We start from the raw sequence: 20299 nt of genomic DNA on the forward strand, positions 1-20299 counted from the left end.
CAAACAAGTCCAACCAACGCACTTGGTTAGAGTCCTGTTGCTGAGACGTCAATAAACCTTGTCGACACCCCCTGGAGCGACGTGACAATTGGTGGAGGTGCTGGGTAGCCCCTCACGGATGTTTCAGACCCCTCCTGGAAGTGGCACTACAAGCCCAGTGCGAGTCAACACTCCCATTCATCGGACAAGCCGCAGGATGAGGGGATTGCCACCCGAAGCTCACCCTACAGTTCACACCAGTATGATGAGCACGTTTGTTCAAACCACTTTAACAGGTACGGAAAATCCCCCGGTGACTTGGTACACCCTCGAAAGTCCACAGGTTCCGACACCATTTCATGGCACCGAGCTCGAAGACGTCGAGGACTGGTTGGTCGACTTCGAGCGCGTGGCTGCTTTGAACGACTGGAACGACGCGGCCAAACTGCGGCGTGTGTACTTCTATTTGGAGGATGGAGCACGTACCTGGTACATCAATCACGAGGAACAGATGACATCGTGGCTCGAATTCCGCCGCCAACTATTGGATACTTAGAGAAGTGCTGATCGCCACGAACAAGCGGAGCGAGTGATCCAGGCCCGCATCCAGATGCCCAATGAAACTGTCATGACCTATGTGGAAGATATGACGCGCCTGTTCCGACGGGCTGATCCGAGTATGACAGAAGAAAAGAAGTTGCGTCACCTGATGCGGGGAGTTAAGGAGCAGCTTTTCGCTGGCCTTGTACGGAGCCCCCCGAACACGGTCGCCGAGTTTTTGTCTGAAGTCGTCACGATGGAAAAGATGCTTCAGCATCGATCCACCTTGTATAAGCGCCAAGTGAACACGTCCACTGCTCACGCACTCACGACTATTGGGAGCAACACCGAGTGTCTGTGCGACCTTATCCGCTCTATAGTACGCGAGGAGCTGCAAAAGGCTGCCACACCACCACTAGCTACGGTGAGTTCCATTGCAAGCATCGTCAAGGACGAGCTGCATCATGCCCTCCGTCATCCTGTGAGTCTGGATAACGCCACACTTGCCCCGGCTGACTATCACCGTGTGACCTATGCGAAAGCCTTGAAGCGCCCGGCTTCCTCTTCCCCACTGTTTGTTCAGGCACCTCCTAGGGTTTCACTTCAGTCGGCGCAGCCTCTACGGTACTACGAGAACACACGCACGCCCCCACCTCTCGTTTACGCCAGCCCTGTGCATCTTGCGGAACATCCAGTACACTACCTTGACGACAGACGCACTTCGCCTCGGAAATCTGATGTTTGGCGCACTCCTGATTGCCGACCTCTGTGCTTCCACTGCGGTGAAGCGGACCATTTGTACCGCCAGTGTCCATACCGGCACCTCGGGCTGCGCGGCTTTTCAGTATATTCAGCGCCTCCTCAGTATGGCCAGCGACCCCGGAACATTGAGGACTACCTGGCTCAACAGCGCATACCACCGCCTTCTGGACGACAGTCGCGCTCACCATCGCCGAGGCGCTTTTCATCTTCGCCACAGCGCAATGCTGGCGCACGGTCCCCCAGTCCCCGCCTGGAAAACTAACGCAAGCGACCCTTGGAGGCGAGGTCGCTGGCAGTCGACGTGCTGAAGACCTCCGATCGACGCTAACAGGAAAGGGTGTAGATTCGACTGAGCTATATGTGCGGCTTTCTCTGGATATACCGGTGCTGATGGACGGCTATGCAGTAGGTGCTTTAGTTGATACCGGGGCTGACTATTCGATACTAAGCGGGAAAATGACCAGACTACTAAAGAAGGTAATCACGCCCTGGCATGGCTCCGTGATTCGAACGGCTGGTGGCCACACCGTCTCTCCGCTTGGAACCTGCACGAGTAGAGTTCGGGTCTGCGGTTACACTTTTGTAGCAAGTTTCCTTGTGCTCCGTGAATGTTCACGCGACGTTATTCTTGGTGCTGACTTCCTGCAGGAGTATGGAGCTGTCATTGATTTTCAAGAGAATCGCATCACCTTCTCAGCCGACCGAGCAATCGACAAGCAGGACGACCAATAACGTACCGACGTTCTTCGTGTTTCTGCTGAAAGTATAACGCTTCCTCCAAGAGCCAGTGTTATAGTCGACGTCACATGCTGTGGATTGCGAAATGGTGAAGCGATTGCTGAAAGTAATTTTGAACACCTGCTGACTCAAGGTGTTTGTGTGGCTAGGAGTATCATACAGCAACGTGATGGCCGATCTCAACTGCTCGTTACAAATTTCAGCAACGAACACCGACACCTTTTTTGTGGCACTTCGTTAGCGTTTGCAGATTAATTAGGAACCGTTCTCATCTGCTTCTCATCGAACGCAGTGGAGGCCGCTGATACGTCTCTAAACAATATCGATATTAATTCTAACCTCACACCAGAAAATCAGACAGCACTGCGAAAACTCTTGCTTGAATTCAAGTCATGCTTCGCTGCTTCCTCTAAGGCGCGCCAGACTTTGATCACTAGGCACAGAATCATCACTTACGACGATGCCCGCCCAGTAGACCAACAGCCTTACCGCGTGTCAGCGAAGGAACGAGAATCCATTCGTACGCAAGTTCGAGAAATGCTTGACGACAGCATCATCGAGCCTTCCAACAGTGCGTGGTCCACTGCAGTCATCCTAGTCAAGAAGAAAGACGGAACGCTACGTTTTTGCGCCGATTACTGCAAGCTGAACAGCGTGACTAAAAAGGACGTGTACCCGCTGCCACGCATCGACGACTCGTTAGACTGATTACGCCGCACCCACTATTTTTCCTCTTTGGATTTAAAAAGCGGATACTGGCAGATTGAGGTTGACGAGCGAGACCGCGAGAAAACAGCCTTTATGACCCCTGATGGCCTGTATGAATTTTGAGTCCTTCCTTTTGGTTTGTGCTCAGCGCCCGCAACCTTCCAGCGAATGATGGACACTGTGCTTACTGGTCCAAAGTGGCAAACTTGTCTCGTATACCTTGATGATGTTGTGGTTTTTTCTGAAACCTTCCAGCAACATCTTCACCGCCTCAGGAGTGTGCTACAGGCTATTCAATCAGCAGATCTTACACTCAAACTGCAGAAGTGTCACTTTGGTTATGAAGAGCTCAAATTCCTTGGCCATGTAGTCAACGCGAAAGGAGTCCGACCCGACCCCAACAAACTTGCCACTGTAGCCGCGTTCCCGCATCCTACAGACAAAAAGACTGTTTGGCGCTTTCTGGGCTTGTGCGCCTACTATCGACGATTTATTAGAGGGTTTTCGAAGATAGCGGAACCCTTGACTCGCCTTACACGCGACGACGCACCGTTTGTATGGGCTACCGAGCAACAGGCTGCTTTTGCCGAGCTACGACAGTGGATGCAGTCAGCCCCTGTTCTTGCGCATTTTGACGATGATGCTGACACAGAGGTGCACACTGACGCCAGTAACATCGGCCTCGGCGCAGTGCTCGTCCAGCATCAACACGGCAAAGAACGTCATAGCCTATGCCAGCTGCTCACTGTCCCATACCGAGGTCAATTACACGACCACTGAGAAAGAGTGTCTCCCAGTAGTGTGGGTGATCACCAAGTTTTGCCCGTACCTCTATGGTCGTTCATTTAAAGTGGTGATGGACCACCATGCCCTCTGCTGGTTGGTAAACATATGTGATCCCTCTCGACGACTGGCCCGATGGAGCTTGCGTCTACAGGAATTTGATGTGGCAATCGTATATAAGTCTGGACGGAAGCATGAAGACGCTGATACGCTGTCGCGTGCACCCATACCTTTAGTCAATCAAGAAGAAGAGGACGATGATGGTTTTTCGGGCGCCCTTAGCTCATCTGACTTGAGCAGACGACCGCGAGAGGTTGAAGAGATTCGACCGCTCATCGACTATCTGGAGGGTCATAGCGCCGTTATACCTCGCCATCTATCTCGCGTCGTGATGACTTTCTGCCTCCGAGATAATGTCCTGTACCAAAAAAACGCCCGTTCTACGAGCCGCGCTTGCCTCCTCGTCGTTCCGAAGGACATGCGGGACGAAGTCCTCTCCGCGTGTCATGACGAGCCCGCATCTGGATCTAGGTTACTCCCGAACGCTCGCCAGAGTAAGTGAGGCCTACTACTGGCCCGAACTTTCGGCAAGCGTGAAGCAGTACGTTAAAAGCTGTCGTGAATGCCAGCGTCGAAAATTGCCACCAAGCAAGCCGGCTGGATTACTTCAGCCAATTGTTCCACCCCTCAAGTCATTTGACCAAGTCAGCATGGACATTCTCGGCCCATTTCCTTTATCGTCTGACGGCAACAAATGGGTCATTGTTGCAACTGACTATTTGACCCGCTATGCTGAGACACAGGCGATATCACGAGCCACGACTTCTGAGGTAGCACAGTTCTTCATGTGCCACTTTTGTTCTGCGCCATGGTGCTCCATCTACAGTGATAACCGACAGAGGAACAGCGTTCACCGCACAGCTTATTGATGAAGTTTTTCTACTATGTAACACTAGGCTTCGAACGACGACTGCTTATCATCCGCAGAGCAACGGCTTAACCGAGCGACTAAATAAGACAGTCACAAACATGATCTCCATGTACATCGATGTCCAACACAAAACATGGGATCGCATTTTGCCTTATGTGACATTCGGTTATAACATTGCTGTTCAAGAAACAACCCATTTACACCGTTTCGCCTTCTCTACGGCCGCGAAGTTCAGACGATGCTGAATGCGATGCTTCCTTGTGAAAACGCCGATCAATTAACAACTGACGCAGAAGAATTTGCAGAGCCTGCCGAGGAAACTCGCGAGCTCGCCCGGCTACACATTGGTCAGCAGCAACAGGTCGATGCACGACGTTACAATATGTGTCACAATGACGTATCTTACAGTCTGGGAGACCAAGTTTGGGTTTGAACCCCTGTTCGACGCTGTGGCCTCTCCGAAAAGTTGCTCAGCGGATACTTCGGTTCGTATTAAGTATTACACCGCGTGAGCGACGTAAACTACGAAGTGGTTCCGGACGCTTCGTCGTCACGATGGGTACAACGAAAACAACCGACCTCTGACATAGTTCACGTGGTGCGTATGAAGCCTTATTTTGCGCGTTCCTAAAAGACCACTTTTCCTGTGTTTTTTTTTTATTTGTGCTCCGACAGTTGCCTCATCATTGGTGAACTTATCGCGTGTAACATTTGATTATTGGTGCCCTTATTCATTGTTTAAGCTACTTTGCTTTGGTTTTTTTTTTTTGCAATAACCTTACACCATCGGGACGATGCTCTTTCCTTTTTTTTTGTTGAGGAGGAATATTGCCACCTACTTCTAGTAGTGGGTCGTATGCCAAGGTGAAGGCACACACCACAGAGAAGAAAGAAGTGCGCGTGGGCCCCGCTCTGGCAAACAAGCCCAACCGACGCGCTTGGTTAGAGTCCTGTTGCTGAGACGTCAATAAACCTTGTCGACACCCCCTGGAGCGACATGACAATATGCACAGTTGCGTCTGAAGACGTCAAGAGGTTGTTAAGGGGATATGCGAGTCAAAAACAAGTTTTATCCAAAATTTCATATTTATTGTTTTTATTTGCTTTCAAAAGTTAAGCCTCCCTTACTTCACGAAAAAAAAAAAAACTGAAAATTGTAATTAAACTAGAAGTAGGTCAAAATTGCCTTTAAAGAGCTCATGTTGGCGACTAAAAACTAAAGCTCATTGTCTAGAGTCGCCTGAAAATTGTCACCTGGCTCTTTGCCATTGCATTTAGCATGAGGATATCACTAAAGTTGCATAATCGCATATGCTAAAAATTGCTGTAATTTCCAAGCTCTCATGATGGAAGAAATCATCTTAAAAATTATATCTCCTGCATATATCAGCGTTCACTTATACCTTCAAGATGCGATTTTCTCAATATTCATTTGTGCGCAATATCTTAAAGGGCCTGTAAACAGCCCTGAGGTCCAAAACTTTTTGAAAGAGATATATGTGCAGTTTTTCTTTGCGAACACGCTGCCGCAAGAATTTCCTGAATACGTGCTATATTAAGGAAGTTACAGGGGTTCGAACATCGGTCTAAGCTGGTTTCAAATTTTTGGGCGGCCTCACCCCCCTTCACCCTTCCGTGAAGGGGAAGACGTAACCCATCGTCGTGACTCCGCCTACTTCGGTAACGTGACACCAGGTCAGCGATTGACGTCATCGGCGAACTCGATCAGTCGCAACGCACTTCTGCTTGCTGCGAAGCGTGGTTGTTTGTTTACCGTTTGCCGCGCCAGCCGCGGGTCAACCGTGTAAGGCGTTAGGTGCGAAGTGTCGACCAGAAACGATCAGGTCCCCGACGTACATTGCTGGATGGCCGATTCGCTTCAGCCATGCAGCGCACAAGGCCCTATCGTGGGGCACCCGGTGTCGATGCTTTTCCGCTGCCCAGTCGCTCGATTTCCAGTCGAAGACAGAGCAACGCTTTTTACTCGTGATGCTCATGTCAAGGGCGAAGTACGTTGGTACGTGCGCACAGGCGCTGCAGTTGAGCGAGGAGTGTACACGTGCTTCCGACAACTGCGAGGCTGGTTCTTTCACCGCAGTGCCAAGAAACAAGGGGCGGTTTCGTAGCTATGGTTGGGAACAGGAACTTACGTTGACTTCACTACTATTTTTTCACATCTGATTTAGACCATTTGGCGAGCTGCGTGCCACGTCACATCGTTGATTGCCAAGTTGACGTTGCTGCGCGTTCAAGGGGGTCGGTCAGGCGTAGGAAAGATGCACGGGAACTGTTTTTCAAAATAGAGGCTCTGTGCGGTGCGCAGCGCTGTAATATTCAGAAATCATGATCGCTGCGGTCTATTCTACAAATTGCCGAGCTTGTATGGGGGGTGTAAAAAAAAGTCGAAGCCTGTTTACTGGCCCTTTAAGTTTGGAGATTCTGTTTTTGGTACTTCTGATAGCTCGATCAGAATGAAATTTTGCCCACATATTCCTCAACATGTGAAGGGTGCTAGTAACTCTTTTAAAACCTTATATCACCTGTATAATTATTACGACTCTAAGTAAGCAGTTAGTATAGACTGAGGAATCTGAGAATTTTCACATTACAATTTTTTTTGTGCAATGAAATGTCTTATACGCACTTTCTTGATGGTTATTTGTATTCTATAGTTAATGTAAAGCAATATGAGTCATTAACTGCTCAGAAACATAAAAGTTTAGTAGCAGAAGAAGTTTGTCCAAAAAGAGCTATACTTTACACATTGTCATGGCATAAAACCAAAACTGTGCAACTTACTATGAAACTGATTACCTATTTAAAATCGGCGTAAAGGCATATGCAGCAAAAATTTCATTGCCCTAGGCTACAGATTAACACAACTTTCTTTTCGAATCACATCTCCCCTTAAATCAACATCATCTTTTTCTGCTTAACCTACCCCTTCTTATAACCTGCTTTCACAACTACAAAATGTAGGAAAATATAAACTAGAAAAGTATCCAGCATATTTCTGGGAAGATTCCTTCCTCGCATAATCATAAAGTGACTCTGTGAGCAGTGTAACTTTATGTGGGTTTTATATAATTTTTTATATCAAACTGATTTCCTTTTTTTTTATGAGACTGTATATGTGCAGCTCTCACAGATTCAAACGCGACATCAAAATTTTTAATATAACAAGTAGAATGGGCAATTTCTTGGGGTAACCCCGGCATCTCGCAATGAATTATCTCTAAAGATAATGTTAGCTCTGATATACTCGTTGGAGCCGAAATTTTGCTGATATGAGCGGAACTGAAGACACTGGAAACCAAAATGTGTGTGTTGCTCAGCCTTAAATTGTCTTGTTTCAATCCGTGAGTACTGTACTACATCTTGAGCCTTTACAAAAAAAAAAAAAAGGGTGTTCCTAAATGGATTTACATAATGTCATGTTTTTGTTACTTTGCAGTGGCACTGAAGGATCAACTGGGGAGGAAGAACAGACATTAAATCAGCTATTAGTTGAAATGGACGGTAAGGGTTACTTTTTTTTTACACAATTAATTTAAAATATACCGACTATAAACAAGTTAGTAAACTGACTTGAGCTATAGACTATTAGTCTATAGCATATCATAAGCCATAATACTGTGTGGTGCCTCAGGTTTGCATTCTGGATTGTCACAAATTGTTGGAACAATTGAGGTATGTCTTCCACCCTTGTCATAACACATAAAATTTCACAAGATGATTCTCTCCGTCTTAGTTAAAAACAGTAAATTTATGAGTGCGATTCAATAAAGCATTTCATAAGAAGCATTAGTGTATATATTCTTTCTAGTTCTTCGACCACCACGGTGATAAAATAGACAGGTGACCGAATGTGCCACTTCGCCAATGCAATGCTCATATCACGAAGTTGCTCGAGTTGCCGCCACTTTTGAGCAAGGGGGCAGTAGGGGTGTTCTAGGCCGATTTCTCTGCTCCAACACGTTTGAAAGTACGTAGCCGGCGTGCGCAGCTAGCATTTAAATTTTATTTTTACATCTGTAGCTTCTGGGAAAGCCACCAAAGTGCAGTGCTGTACAGCAGATAGGTCTTGGATAACAGTGAAGAGTTGCCGTCACTTAGAATGGGCTTTTCGTGGAGATTCGTGCAGTATGTGTGTCATGAATATCAGCAGGCGATGCTTGGGGCGTGTCTCACGCTTTTGTGCGCCAGTGTGGCTTTAGACACATCTGTTTATTGCTTCATTTCTTCATTTTTCTGAATACAGATTGTTTCTAAAAAACTTAGTGAGCAACCCGGCATTGCCAAATGAATAACATGTGAAACAAAGACTTTTTTTATATGATCACGGTCAAGTACATCTGTTTATTTTTCCTCATTGCAACATGAATGAGGAAGCCTTTAATGAATGTACCAATGAATGTACCAAGATCACAAATTAATGGCGCTCAGTAAGCCCAGCTTTGCATACAATAACGGAAAACCAAATATTTTTTTACTCTTTACACTACACTTGCCGGTAGAAATTTTTACGCCTCGGAGGAGAAAAAATAAAGAAAATACATGCACGTCTTGCCATTGGATCTGTATCAATCTCATCGAGATTACCCCCCGCTGAGAAGAAAATTTTAAGCTCCATGAAGCTTGTTACACTTAATTTTTCTGACAGATAGCAACTACAAGCTATTGAAACCAAACCACAAACAATGTTTAAAAGCCACAAAAATAGTTGTAGTTAACGGCCTTTACAGTACAGCAGAAGCTTGCAATGCGCTTCTTTTGGACGAAAAACCCATTGCGAACCTGGTGGTGGCCACGAGCAACTCGAGCAGTTGGGCGACGCGGTCCTGCCACCTGTCATATTCCGTGTCAACCTCCATCTTGAATTTCAGTCTGCGACCAAGCGAGAGCCCCACTTCCAAGTTTTGCCCAATTATCTTTCACTGTAGAGGGGCACTTGCTCAGAATTTTACGGTGGAACTATTTTGTATGCTTATAAGCTAATTGATTGGTTTATAATTGGTGTTTAATGTCCCAAAACCACCATATGATTGTGAGAGACGCCATTGGGGAGGGCTCCAGAAATTTCGACCACCTGGGGTTTTTTAACGTGCACCCAAATCTGAGCACATTAACCTATAGCATTTCCGCCTCCATCGCAAATGCAGCCGCCGCAGCCGGGATTGGATCCTGCGACCTGCGGCTTAGCAGCCCAGTACCTTAGCCACTAGAACACCGGGGTCGGGCATATGCTTATAATCTAGGAAACAGAAAAACAAAAAAAACAGCACTGATTTTCTGTTATTGCTGAAATGTTTAATGATGTCTTTTTAGTGTTAAAAGTAACACCACTTTGCAATTATTGAATTTTTTTCAGGAATGGCCACTAAAGAAGGTGTCATTCTTCTCGCATCAACCAATCGGTCTGAGGTTTTAGACAAGGTAAAAATTATCCACAATCATTTCTAGCCACTCTAGTTAATGGGCGTATTATGACGAAGAAACATTCCACTTATATCTCGATTTAATGAAGTTCACTTTGTAACAAAATGTTTTAATTATTGTTTTTTTGCTTCCATTGAAACATACATTTGATTTGATGAAGTAACTTTGTGCGATAATATGCAACTTTGTGCGACTTATGATAACATGCATCTCATCACAAAGCAGACCAATGGCAATCACATAGTCGACAATGAATAACAGTCCGTTAATTTTGCCCCCCCCCCCCCCCCTTTTTTTTGCACATGTCCATTCTTATTAGGCCACGAGAAGGATATGATGGTTCACATACTTTTTTATGCGAATAATTAGCAGATTCACCAATTTCGCTTTCATTTTGATAAATGCATTCTCTTTGTTGCACTTGCTGCAGTGTTGCACGAAGCTGATTATATTTTTCTTTGGAAGCCACCTCTGGACCTGTTATTGTGAACTAGGTGTTACTACATGTTTGTAACAAGTAATTTTATAAATTTTGTTTGTGGAACTCTAATAATGAACAGAAATGAAATGATTGATCCGTCAGTCAATGGCCAGAAGCAGGCGCTGATGTGCATTCAAGTGAGCAGTGAGTCTTAATGTGAAATTCATGACACAATTTATGCTTCAAAAAACTTGCTTACTTGGCAGAGAAAATGCAATGAAAATTAAAAGTAATCAGTAATTTGTATTTTCTTGCATTTCTTCTGTTGGGACTCCATGAGCATCATTTTCAGCTTGCCTAAGAGCTCCAGCGCAGTGTCTGGATTTTCGTCTGCTGAGAAATGCTGCTGCTTTGTTGTTTTGCATCTTCAGTAAGTTTGGTTTAGTTTGATTCTTTAAAGCATTGCGATCACTTTGGGGCGACTTCTGCAAGGAGCACTAAAAACTAAAGGTTCCTAGTTTGAGTTCACTGTTATCTATACCGACGGGTTCGAATTATCGAGTTTTCTCCCCAGAGAAAAAGAACAGGGAGGTGCCGGGACCAGAGTGTCAGTGCAAATTGATTGCAATGGAATGAATGATGTCATTGCAAAAAAAAAAGCGGAAGAACCTAAAATAATGTAAATGGTGATATCATTTACCAATATTCGCAGCCTTCTGCGAAAGCTCAACCAGGTCTGTTCCTTCCTTGATGACACGGGTTCTGACATAATCATCTTCACTGAGACATGGCTTCATGCAGATATTTCAGACAATGAAATTAGTCCCCTACGAAATACCTATAACATTTACCGTTGCAATTGCGTTAACAGAATTGGTGGAGGCTTAATTATAGGCATTAAAAAGGCAATAACCTCTTATCTAATGCTACAAATATAGAAATTGTATGGGTTGTTTGCAGAACTCGATTTGAGAAATTATTCATTGGTTGCTGCTATCGCCCTCCAGACACTAATCCATCATTTCTAAGCGACTTACGAAGCACCATAACTCATGCTGTTAAGATGTGTCCAACTGAGCTCGTTTATTTATTTGGCGACATTAATTTTCCTTCAATAAACTGGAAGCTGCTTTCATCGAATTGCCATGTCTCCACTGCGTTCATTGCCTTAACATTGGATTTTAACCTAGCCTAGATCATAAGCCAACCCACTCGTGACTCAAATATACTTGACTTGTTATTAACAACGGCACCAAATACTATATCAAATATAACATACATAGATGGCTTCAGCGACCACCGGTTAATTCAAATGATTCTTAATGTCCCATTTTGTCTCGCTGGAGCTAAAACAAAAACAATTCGCAATTATAATAGAGGTAATTACATTGTTATAGATGATGAATTATGCACGTTCTTTGAGAGCGTACTTTTACCGTCCTTTCATAAGCGATCCGTAGAAAACAACTGGACACTCTTCAAAAACAAGTTAGCTTCGTTAGTTAGTGAACATATTCCTACAATCAAAACAACAAATGATAAACAAAATTCATGGTTCAATAAATCACTTAACAGATTAAGAAATAAAAAAAGAGATTGTATGCGGGGCTAAACGCGCGCAAACTGCTGCTCTGTGGCAAAGGTATAGAGACTTCTTGAATAGCTACTGCTCCGCGATATGCGCCGCCCGTGATAAGTATTTTTCTCATGATCTACCGTCACTGCTCACCACTAACGCTAAGAAGTTTTGGAAACAAGTGTGCCCAGAACGTCACGATAACAAAATAACATTGCAAAATGGCGACCACATTCCCATTCCAGATCAAGACTGTCCTAACGCTTTCAATACTTTCTTTACATCAGTTTACACCACTGAAGATCATACAAATGTCCCCGATGTAGCCGATCTTGACTATCCCTTTTTGCAGCCCATTGAAATTACTGTTGACGGAATCACATCTATAATAAATAATCTTAAACTGTCCACGTCAGCGGGCGTTGACGAGTTTAACACTAAGATACTAAAAAGTACAGCCTCACTCTCGAGTAAAATATTATGTCACATCTTTCAGCAATCACTATCAACAGGACAGCTTCCACATGACTGGAAAATTGCAAAGGTCATCCCCGTGTTTAAAAGCGGCAATAAAACTTCACCTCAAAATTACAGACCCATTTCTCTGACATCCATCTGCTCTAAGATGCTAGAGCATATAATCGCCTCTCATATTTACAATCACTTAGAGCAGAATGACTTTTTCTTCCCAAACCAACATGGATTTAGAAAGGCCCTATCATGCGAAACACAGCTTTTCGAATTGACGACTGACCTACACCATCACTTAGATCTAAACTTGCAAATTGACTGTCTTTTTCTGGATTTTTCTAAAGCTTTCGATCATGTTGCTCACTGCCGCCTAATCTCTAAACTATCTTCTTTGTGTATAGATTCATCAACTCTGTCATAGATACGGAACTTTCTTACTAACCGGCAGCAATTCACCATAGTTAATGATTTTTCATCCCCACTTTCATACGTTTGTTCTGGTGTGCCGCAAGGGAGTGCTCTCGGTCCACTGCTTTTTCTTATTTATATTAATTACTTATCAAGTAATTTATCCTCACAAGTGCGCATTTTCGCTGACGACTGTATAGTTTACCGAGCAATAACTAGTACTTGTGATCACATAACAATCCAAAATGACCTCGACCTCATCAGCAATTGGTGTAATAGTTGGCTAATGTCTCTTAATTCAAGTAAATGTAAAGTAATGTCCTTCTCTCGCAAACATTCTAACTCTGAGTTTTCTTACTTTATTAATGGCAATCCCGTATCTAGTGTTGACTCTTTTAAATATTTAGGTGTAACCTTCACATCTAACTTTTCTTGGACTACCCACATCACCAACATCTGCAGTGACGCCTCACGATCATTAGGCTATATACGCCGCAATCTACATAAGATGCCCACAAATATACGTGCTTTAGCTTACATAACATTTGTTCGCCCTCAGCTAGAATTCCCTTCTGCAGTTTGGTCCCCTCATTACAGCTATTTAACTAACATGCTGGAATCGATCCAGAATAGAGCCGCTAGATTCATCTCACATAACTACAATCTTAGCGCAAGCATAACACAAATTAAAAAAAACTTATCACTTTCCCTTTTAAGCAGCCGACGTGATCTAAACCTCCTTTCATTATTTCATAAATACGTACATGAAACAAGGCCATTATATATGACATTGCAAACATCTGCATTCACATCAAAGAGACTAAATAATCATCGTTCATTCACGCGCATATACGGTAAAACATACATCTTTAACTCATCTGCACTCCCCCGTGTCATCCGCATGTGGAACAGCCTTCCAGATGAAATCGTAGCTGAACCCAATCGGAAAAATTCCGGCACCTTCTACTCGCCCATTTCCAGGATTAACTGCTCATTTTATTCATATCGAAATCGGCACCTACGCGTTTATTCACTACTAGTATCTCGTTTTTTTCTTCTCTTACTTTAATCTTATTTTGTTTGATGGTTTGAATACTAACATGCCATTCAGTTCTGTTGTGTTTTATTCAGTGATGTTTTATTTTGAGTAATGGAAAGTCTTTTCACAATTTGTGCTTGTTTTTTAACTTGTTTTACGTCATTATCTCACGCGTATACTCATCTGATGTTCATTGCCGTTCTATTCGTATTAAAATTATTATTAATATTTTCTCATTGTTATTCCTGTTAGGACTTGTATAATAATTGACAATTAGTTCATGTTAATGTTTGTATGGAAATTGTACGAATTCGTGTATGTAATTCTTTTATGCTCCCTTTACACAATGCCGTGTTGGGTCTGTAAGGTATTTTGAATAAATAAATAAATAAATAAATTATAATATTTCAACAGTAAATTGTGTCAGGAAGCAAGGAAAGTACACTGCATTTCATAATGTTCCTTTTGATTGTTTTCAGGCTCTGCTGAGGCCTGGCAGATTTGATCGCCACATTTTGATTGACTTGCCTACTCTGGCAGAGCGAAAAGAGATATTTGAGCAGCACTTGAAAGTAATTAATCTCGACAACCCTCCTTCACATTACTCCCAGCGTCTCGCTCAGCTCACTCCAGGGTTCAGTGGCAAGTCAACATCTCTTCCTTGGTTTTTCTATATTGTTTCTGTGTTCAGTTTCTTAAGGGTCGTCTCTTTATTCTTATGAAATGGTAACATGATGATTCCTTTTGTTTTTTACCTGGAATGCGTTAAGCATCTGTTTAAAGAGACACTAAAAATCTAAACGATTTTTCGCCTATTATTAAAGTGCAATTGCACAGTCCCGAAAACGCCACTCTTACTGCGACGTGACACTTCGTAAGCGAGGAAATGCATGAAAAGAAAATTCAGGTGAAGACACTACCATGAAAGTCCCACACCATACACATGATGTAAATTTGGAAGGCATCTACTGGGTCCAAGATAGCTTCTACTAAATAAATAAGAAGTACATTGTCATCTGTGGGTGCCATAGATTTAGCATACGAAGTTTCAAAAAATTTTAATGTGCCACTATAGTGAAAATATGCAAAGTAAGTTCTAAAATTTTTAGGTCACGTGCGGAGATCTCGGTGTGAAATTTAAAAATTTTCTCCGCTACTATTGAACGAATGACAATGAAACTAATGGCATTAGAGTTCTCAGTTTATCCATCTAAACCTGAAGACAAGCCTTCTTCGCCGCACAAAGAGCACATAATGCCTTACAGATGTATAGTGGGTACCTTGCGTATCACCATAATGATGAATGGCATAGTGGCATAGTGAATGCTTCCTTACTTCATGAAAGCTACAGGTGGGCATGTAGTAAGTACATTGCACTAGTGTACACGCCAAGGGACTTCCCCCTGCATAGGAAGCTTGACAAGCAAGCTCCTAAACAAAATAATTTCGATGGGAGGAGATGATGTGTGTTCTCTGTTCATCAAGCAGCTGCGAACTTGACACAAGAAGGCACGATGAAGACGCACACACAGACAAGGCATAGGAGAGTTGAATGTCTGTTATCAGACCCATCGTTTAAGCCCCTAAGCCCCCATTGAGGTCGGGTGCATGTTAGATGGCCAGCCAAATTCAAGTTATATGGCATAGTTTATTTCCAGGGTCAAAATAATATAACTTTTCTTCCATAGAAATGTATTGGCTGATGTTCAGCGGAGATCGCAAAACATTGCAGTAAATAGTGTGAAACAGTAGTCCACTGTATTATGTACCACCACCTTCAGTACTCTTGTCTTTGTGCAGAAAGTGGTTTCAAAATAGTAACATTCTTCAACTGAAGCTGTGCAAACTAGTTCAGACTGCCAGCAACTTGATGGTCTTGAAAACTCGATTTTTTTAGCTGTACTTATTACCTACACCAGATGGTAGGGGTTTTCTTGTGAATCTTTTTCCTATTTCTGAATTCAGTATGGGTGTTGGATCATCTTAAATTTCAAGTAAATGCTTTAATGTAACACATATATACATACTGGTACTGTCAGTTATGGTATATTTTAACATCACTTGAAACGCACACTCAAAAATCTTAAGAAACTAGTGCCTGACTAAGTGCATTGTCATGAAGTTGTGTCCATTTAGCAACATTGAGACCATGCTTTTTTAATCAGGATGCGGCGCTAAGGAATGAAACTACATGGGTTCTGTGGTATCAGCCAGGGTGCGACACACTAGGTCCCCTGAAATTTTGCTACCAAAAGGTGCTTTTCATAAAACCACATGTGACCCCCCCCCCCCCTTTCTACCCACCTCCCACTTCATGCTCAAGAGTGTGCCCCCTTCGAAAAATGAAAAATTAAAATTTCTTGTAATTATGCACTTCGTGCACCACCGGCATAAGCAGCCCGAACCTCTTAAAGAAGCAGTCTGACAACAGTGAGAAAGAAGCGAGACAAAGGGCACCATCGTGGAACAGTCCAGGTGGTGTTACATGTGTCCTGCAAACATGTCTATCTATGATAGCAACAATTGTGGAGGAATGAGTGAATTGCCACAGAAACTCGAACAGCCATTATACGTGTCACACTGATGAAGATGTTGCGAGCTACTGCCAACTCAAATGAGCACTCTTGCTTACTTTGGAAGCGTATTAAAATAGGTTCAAGGGCACTTTTGCCACTAACACTCGGTCAGAGTTTCCTGTGTATATGGGAGAATGTAACTGCATGCACAAATGTCTCAAGTTCTGAAATTTTAATGCTTTAATTGCTAAAATGGCTGGTCTTTACTAAAAAAAACTATTCCAAAAGTATTCAGTATTTTATCTGTATTTTATTTGGCCTAGAAATCACTAAATGCACTCCCCTGCTGTTCAGGTAGCAAATGATACGTTTGTTTTGTTCCATGTTTCAGGATTACTTGCTGCTACACTATTGTAATAGATAATTTAAGGTTGCTGAAAATAGAGCAGCTGCTGTCATCTGTGATATGAAAGGGACTCATACATGGAAGACCTGTTGCCATCACTTGTCACTGTGAAAGTGGCAAACTAACCAGGTTGAGATGAGCCCGTCTTATGCCAAAAAGTGACAATCATTCATGACAAGTCGAGGTTGTCGAGAGCAGCCTTTCAAAGATTAATAATTTCCACATAATAATATATACCTACTTTTACAAAAATTGTAAAAACCACCAGGAAAGGCACAATTTTTAGGTTCGAATCCTAGACTAGGATCTATTCTTGTCGTGGTAGAGAGAGGGAGAGAGAATGTTTATTAGTACTGTCTTTTAGCAAGTAAACTGGGTGGGGTCCTTCGTTCATAGCTTTACTGGCTATAGCAGCTCTCTGGGCCTAGTCCAGGGTTGCCAATTGGCTTCCCAAGGCCTGATCCGAGAGTCGCGCCTTCCACGACCAATGTGGTAACATGTGTGCTTGTATGAGCATCAAGTTTGCTGCAATAGGATGCGAGGGACAGCTCTACGTATTGTGTGTAAGTGTTGGTATCCCTCCGTACCAGGGGCACTCTTCGTGATATTCAGAAGGGTGTATTTTAAAAAGTACACGTGTGTAGGTTGGGGTACGTGGTCGTCTGAAGACGGCGCCAGTCTCTCGATTGTGCTCTGTTCAGTTACGGGTAAGGTGGTGCCATAGTGCGTCGCTCCAGCCATTGAAATTCATAAATGCCAGCCCGACCACTTGGTCACTTGTCGTAGTCACGGACTATTGTCTCGTCTACAGGCACGTCTGTTGCTCGGTATGTGCTTGCGCGAGCAAGTCGGTCGTCCTGTTAGGCTTCCTTTTTGAAATAACTGTATATATATATATATTTTTTTTAAACTTGATGCTACACATGGATGCAGGACAATTTTTCTATTTCATGAGCCTTTCTCTACATTGTCAATTTCAACCGAATTAATTTTCCAGTTTTAAATTTAAGTTCATACTTTGCTTGCATTTTTCTCAACAGGAGCAGACATTGCCAACGTGTGCAATGAAGCTGCACTTCATGCTGCACGCAACAAAGAGAAGGTGGTCTCATCGGGAAACCTAGAGTATGCTGTTGAGAGAGTTGTTGGAGGTAAGTTCTTTAATATAGTGGCACTTAATCTTGTTGTACGTATGCTCAGCAAGACAGCACAATTGTGGGTAAATTTCTGAATACATTACATATCTTGCTGATCCACAAATGTAGACAGTACATTAGAACGTTGTCAATATGTCCTGTTTCGTAAGATTTCTTGGTGCTATTGTTAATGATTCAGAAAACAAAAAAAATTGCCTGACATTGCTCGCTCTTATGTCCCAGGAAAACACAGTACTTCTGCACAAACATTCAGTTCATTTATAAACTGTGATTGTGTGATTATGTATTGTGGTCACTACACCCCTGTGAACAAGAAAACACATTGCTTGGAATCGGGACTTGAATTTCTTCGCTGTGACAGCAGTCTCTGCACTTGCCTGCCCTTGTCATGTGGAAATGCTGGTGTTTGCTTTTTCTTTCTCTTCCGGCACACCTTTAATGATTGTCTCAGAAGTGTCATTGACGATAGCAGTAATTCACTTTTTGTGCGAGATCAGTTCGAATCCATACCACTTGCAGGAATAAAAACAGCCTGCAGTTAGGATACCTGCTTTGATTGGTTGAACAGTTTTGGCATTGTTGTCGAAGGACTGCAACTCTCCATACCTAAGGGAAAAGCTCAGTATACATGCAGTGGAACCTCGATTGTACCACTTTCAGGGCACCACGCAAAACCGCCGTATAATCCGGGTATCGCATAATCGAAACACTAAGGTAACAGGCAGTGACACTCAGCCTTGCCCAAAAAACGAGTACAGACCTGCCTCAATAAGCCCACGGCATGGGCTTGTGCCTCTGCAAGGAAGGTAGATTATTCTTGCCAGTGGAAGCTAATAGCAGCATTACTTAGTTGGAGGAGGTGCAAACCATTAGTTATTCTCAACTTAAAAAAAAAAAAAATCCAGGGCGCATCTTTCTACCGATAAACAAAGTCCAAAAATCACCTGCGGATTAAACCGAAACCGTGTCGCTAACAGCCTCCCGTCAAAAGAGTCAGACGACTGTCATTGCCATCACATTATGGCGATAGACCATGAGTTTGCGTAGAATACCTTCGTGCGCGACTGAGCTGTGCGCATTGTAATTTGTTGACTTGTGAAGTGCAAATAGGGATGTCACACTGTTACGTATTACAGTCGAACTCCGGTACAATGAACGCCGCTTCAACGAAATTTCCGCTACAACGAAAAATTCACGATTCCCCGTCAGCAGTCCATAGGAGTCAATGCATAAATATTGCTGCCACAACAAACACTTTTTCTTCGATCGTACCGCTTCAACGAAATTTTACGATGCAATTCCAGGCTCAGATACTTATTGCTATGCAGTAAACCCAATCTTTATCATTTCGATGCATGTTCAGAGCCTGAAAATACGTGAACGAAGTCTAAACGACATGTTGGCATTACAAGAAACTGGCGCCGTTCAGCAAGCATGGGCGCTGCCATTGCTCGATAGCGCTGGCAATGAGACTGCCCTGCTAGTACACTCTAGCCCTGCTTCTGCCACTGGCTTGCTTGCTTTTGAGTCGCAGATGATCCGAAGCGTAAGCTCAGTTGCTCAGTTCATGGTTTCTTCCACGCAGCTGCTGGGTGCAACCACGGAATGATGGCTTTTCCCGATTCCAATGCTTATCATTATGTTCGTGCTTGGCGAGTGTGGTAACTAATCAGAGCGGCTGTTCATTCTCATTATCAATGAAATCAGCTAGCCGCAAGTGATGGATGATAAGAATGGTATAGAATAATGCAAAAGTCGCCGCTCCACGATACCCTGCCTCTATCTCAGTGTTGTCGGACACTTTTGACGGCGGATAGCTGCTGGTGTTAACGTGTTAATGCAACTGTTTGGTTCGTTCACGAAGGTGGTTTTAGGCGTTGTTTCAGTGTGCTTTTCACCATGGCCTCGCTATGCATGGGTGAGGATCACGTCGTGACACTGCTGAGAAAGAATAGGAAGCAGCGGACATTTTTTTAATTTTGAGAATAAATATTTCTTTGTTTTGCTAGCTCAGATCAGCTATATCTTTTTTATTTCACTACAACGAAATTTTCGCTTCAACGAAGTTTTTCCGTGCCCTGTTAGTTTCGTTGTAGCGGAGTTAAATTCTTTGAACATTGATTTCAAGGGAAAGTAATTTTGCATGGTGAAAACAGCTGTGTTGGGCCCTGCATTGCACAAGCCTGTGACTGCGAGTATGACAAAGGGAGGAACTCAGCTGTATGTCTACCAGGAAAAGTTTTTACGGGCTGAAAACGTGAAAATATGAGCTTTTCAGCCAGCTGAAGCAACTCTTTGTGGCTAGAGCTCAACTACCGTATAAACCGGACTATAAGTCGAGTGGGGATATAGGTCGACCCCCTAAGTTCAGGTTACCGAAAAAGAAAAAAAAAAAAGAAAGGAAAACAACCCAAAATTGTCTAAC

General features: G+C 43.4%; 1 protein-coding gene across 1 annotated transcript in view; it reads left to right on the forward strand.

Annotated features, from left to right (window-relative positions):
• Positions 1-20299, forward strand: part of Spg7 (SPG7 matrix AAA peptidase subunit, paraplegin) — a 90441-nt gene that overhangs the window by 38938 nt on the left and 31204 nt on the right. The window contains exons 10-13 of the mRNA XM_037427577.2: positions 7896-7960; positions 9813-9877; positions 14275-14437; positions 17758-17868. Coding sequence (XP_037283474.2) covers positions 7896-7960; positions 9813-9877; positions 14275-14437; positions 17758-17868 — 404 coding nt within the window. The remainder of the gene's footprint in view (positions 1-7895; positions 7961-9812; positions 9878-14274; positions 14438-17757; positions 17869-20299) is intronic.

The sequence above is a fragment of the Rhipicephalus microplus genome, chromosome X, assembly GCF_043290135.1.
Source record: "Rhipicephalus microplus isolate Deutch F79 chromosome X, USDA_Rmic, whole genome shotgun sequence".
Taxonomy (NCBI): Eukaryota; Metazoa; Arthropoda; class Arachnida; order Ixodida; family Ixodidae; genus Rhipicephalus; species Rhipicephalus microplus.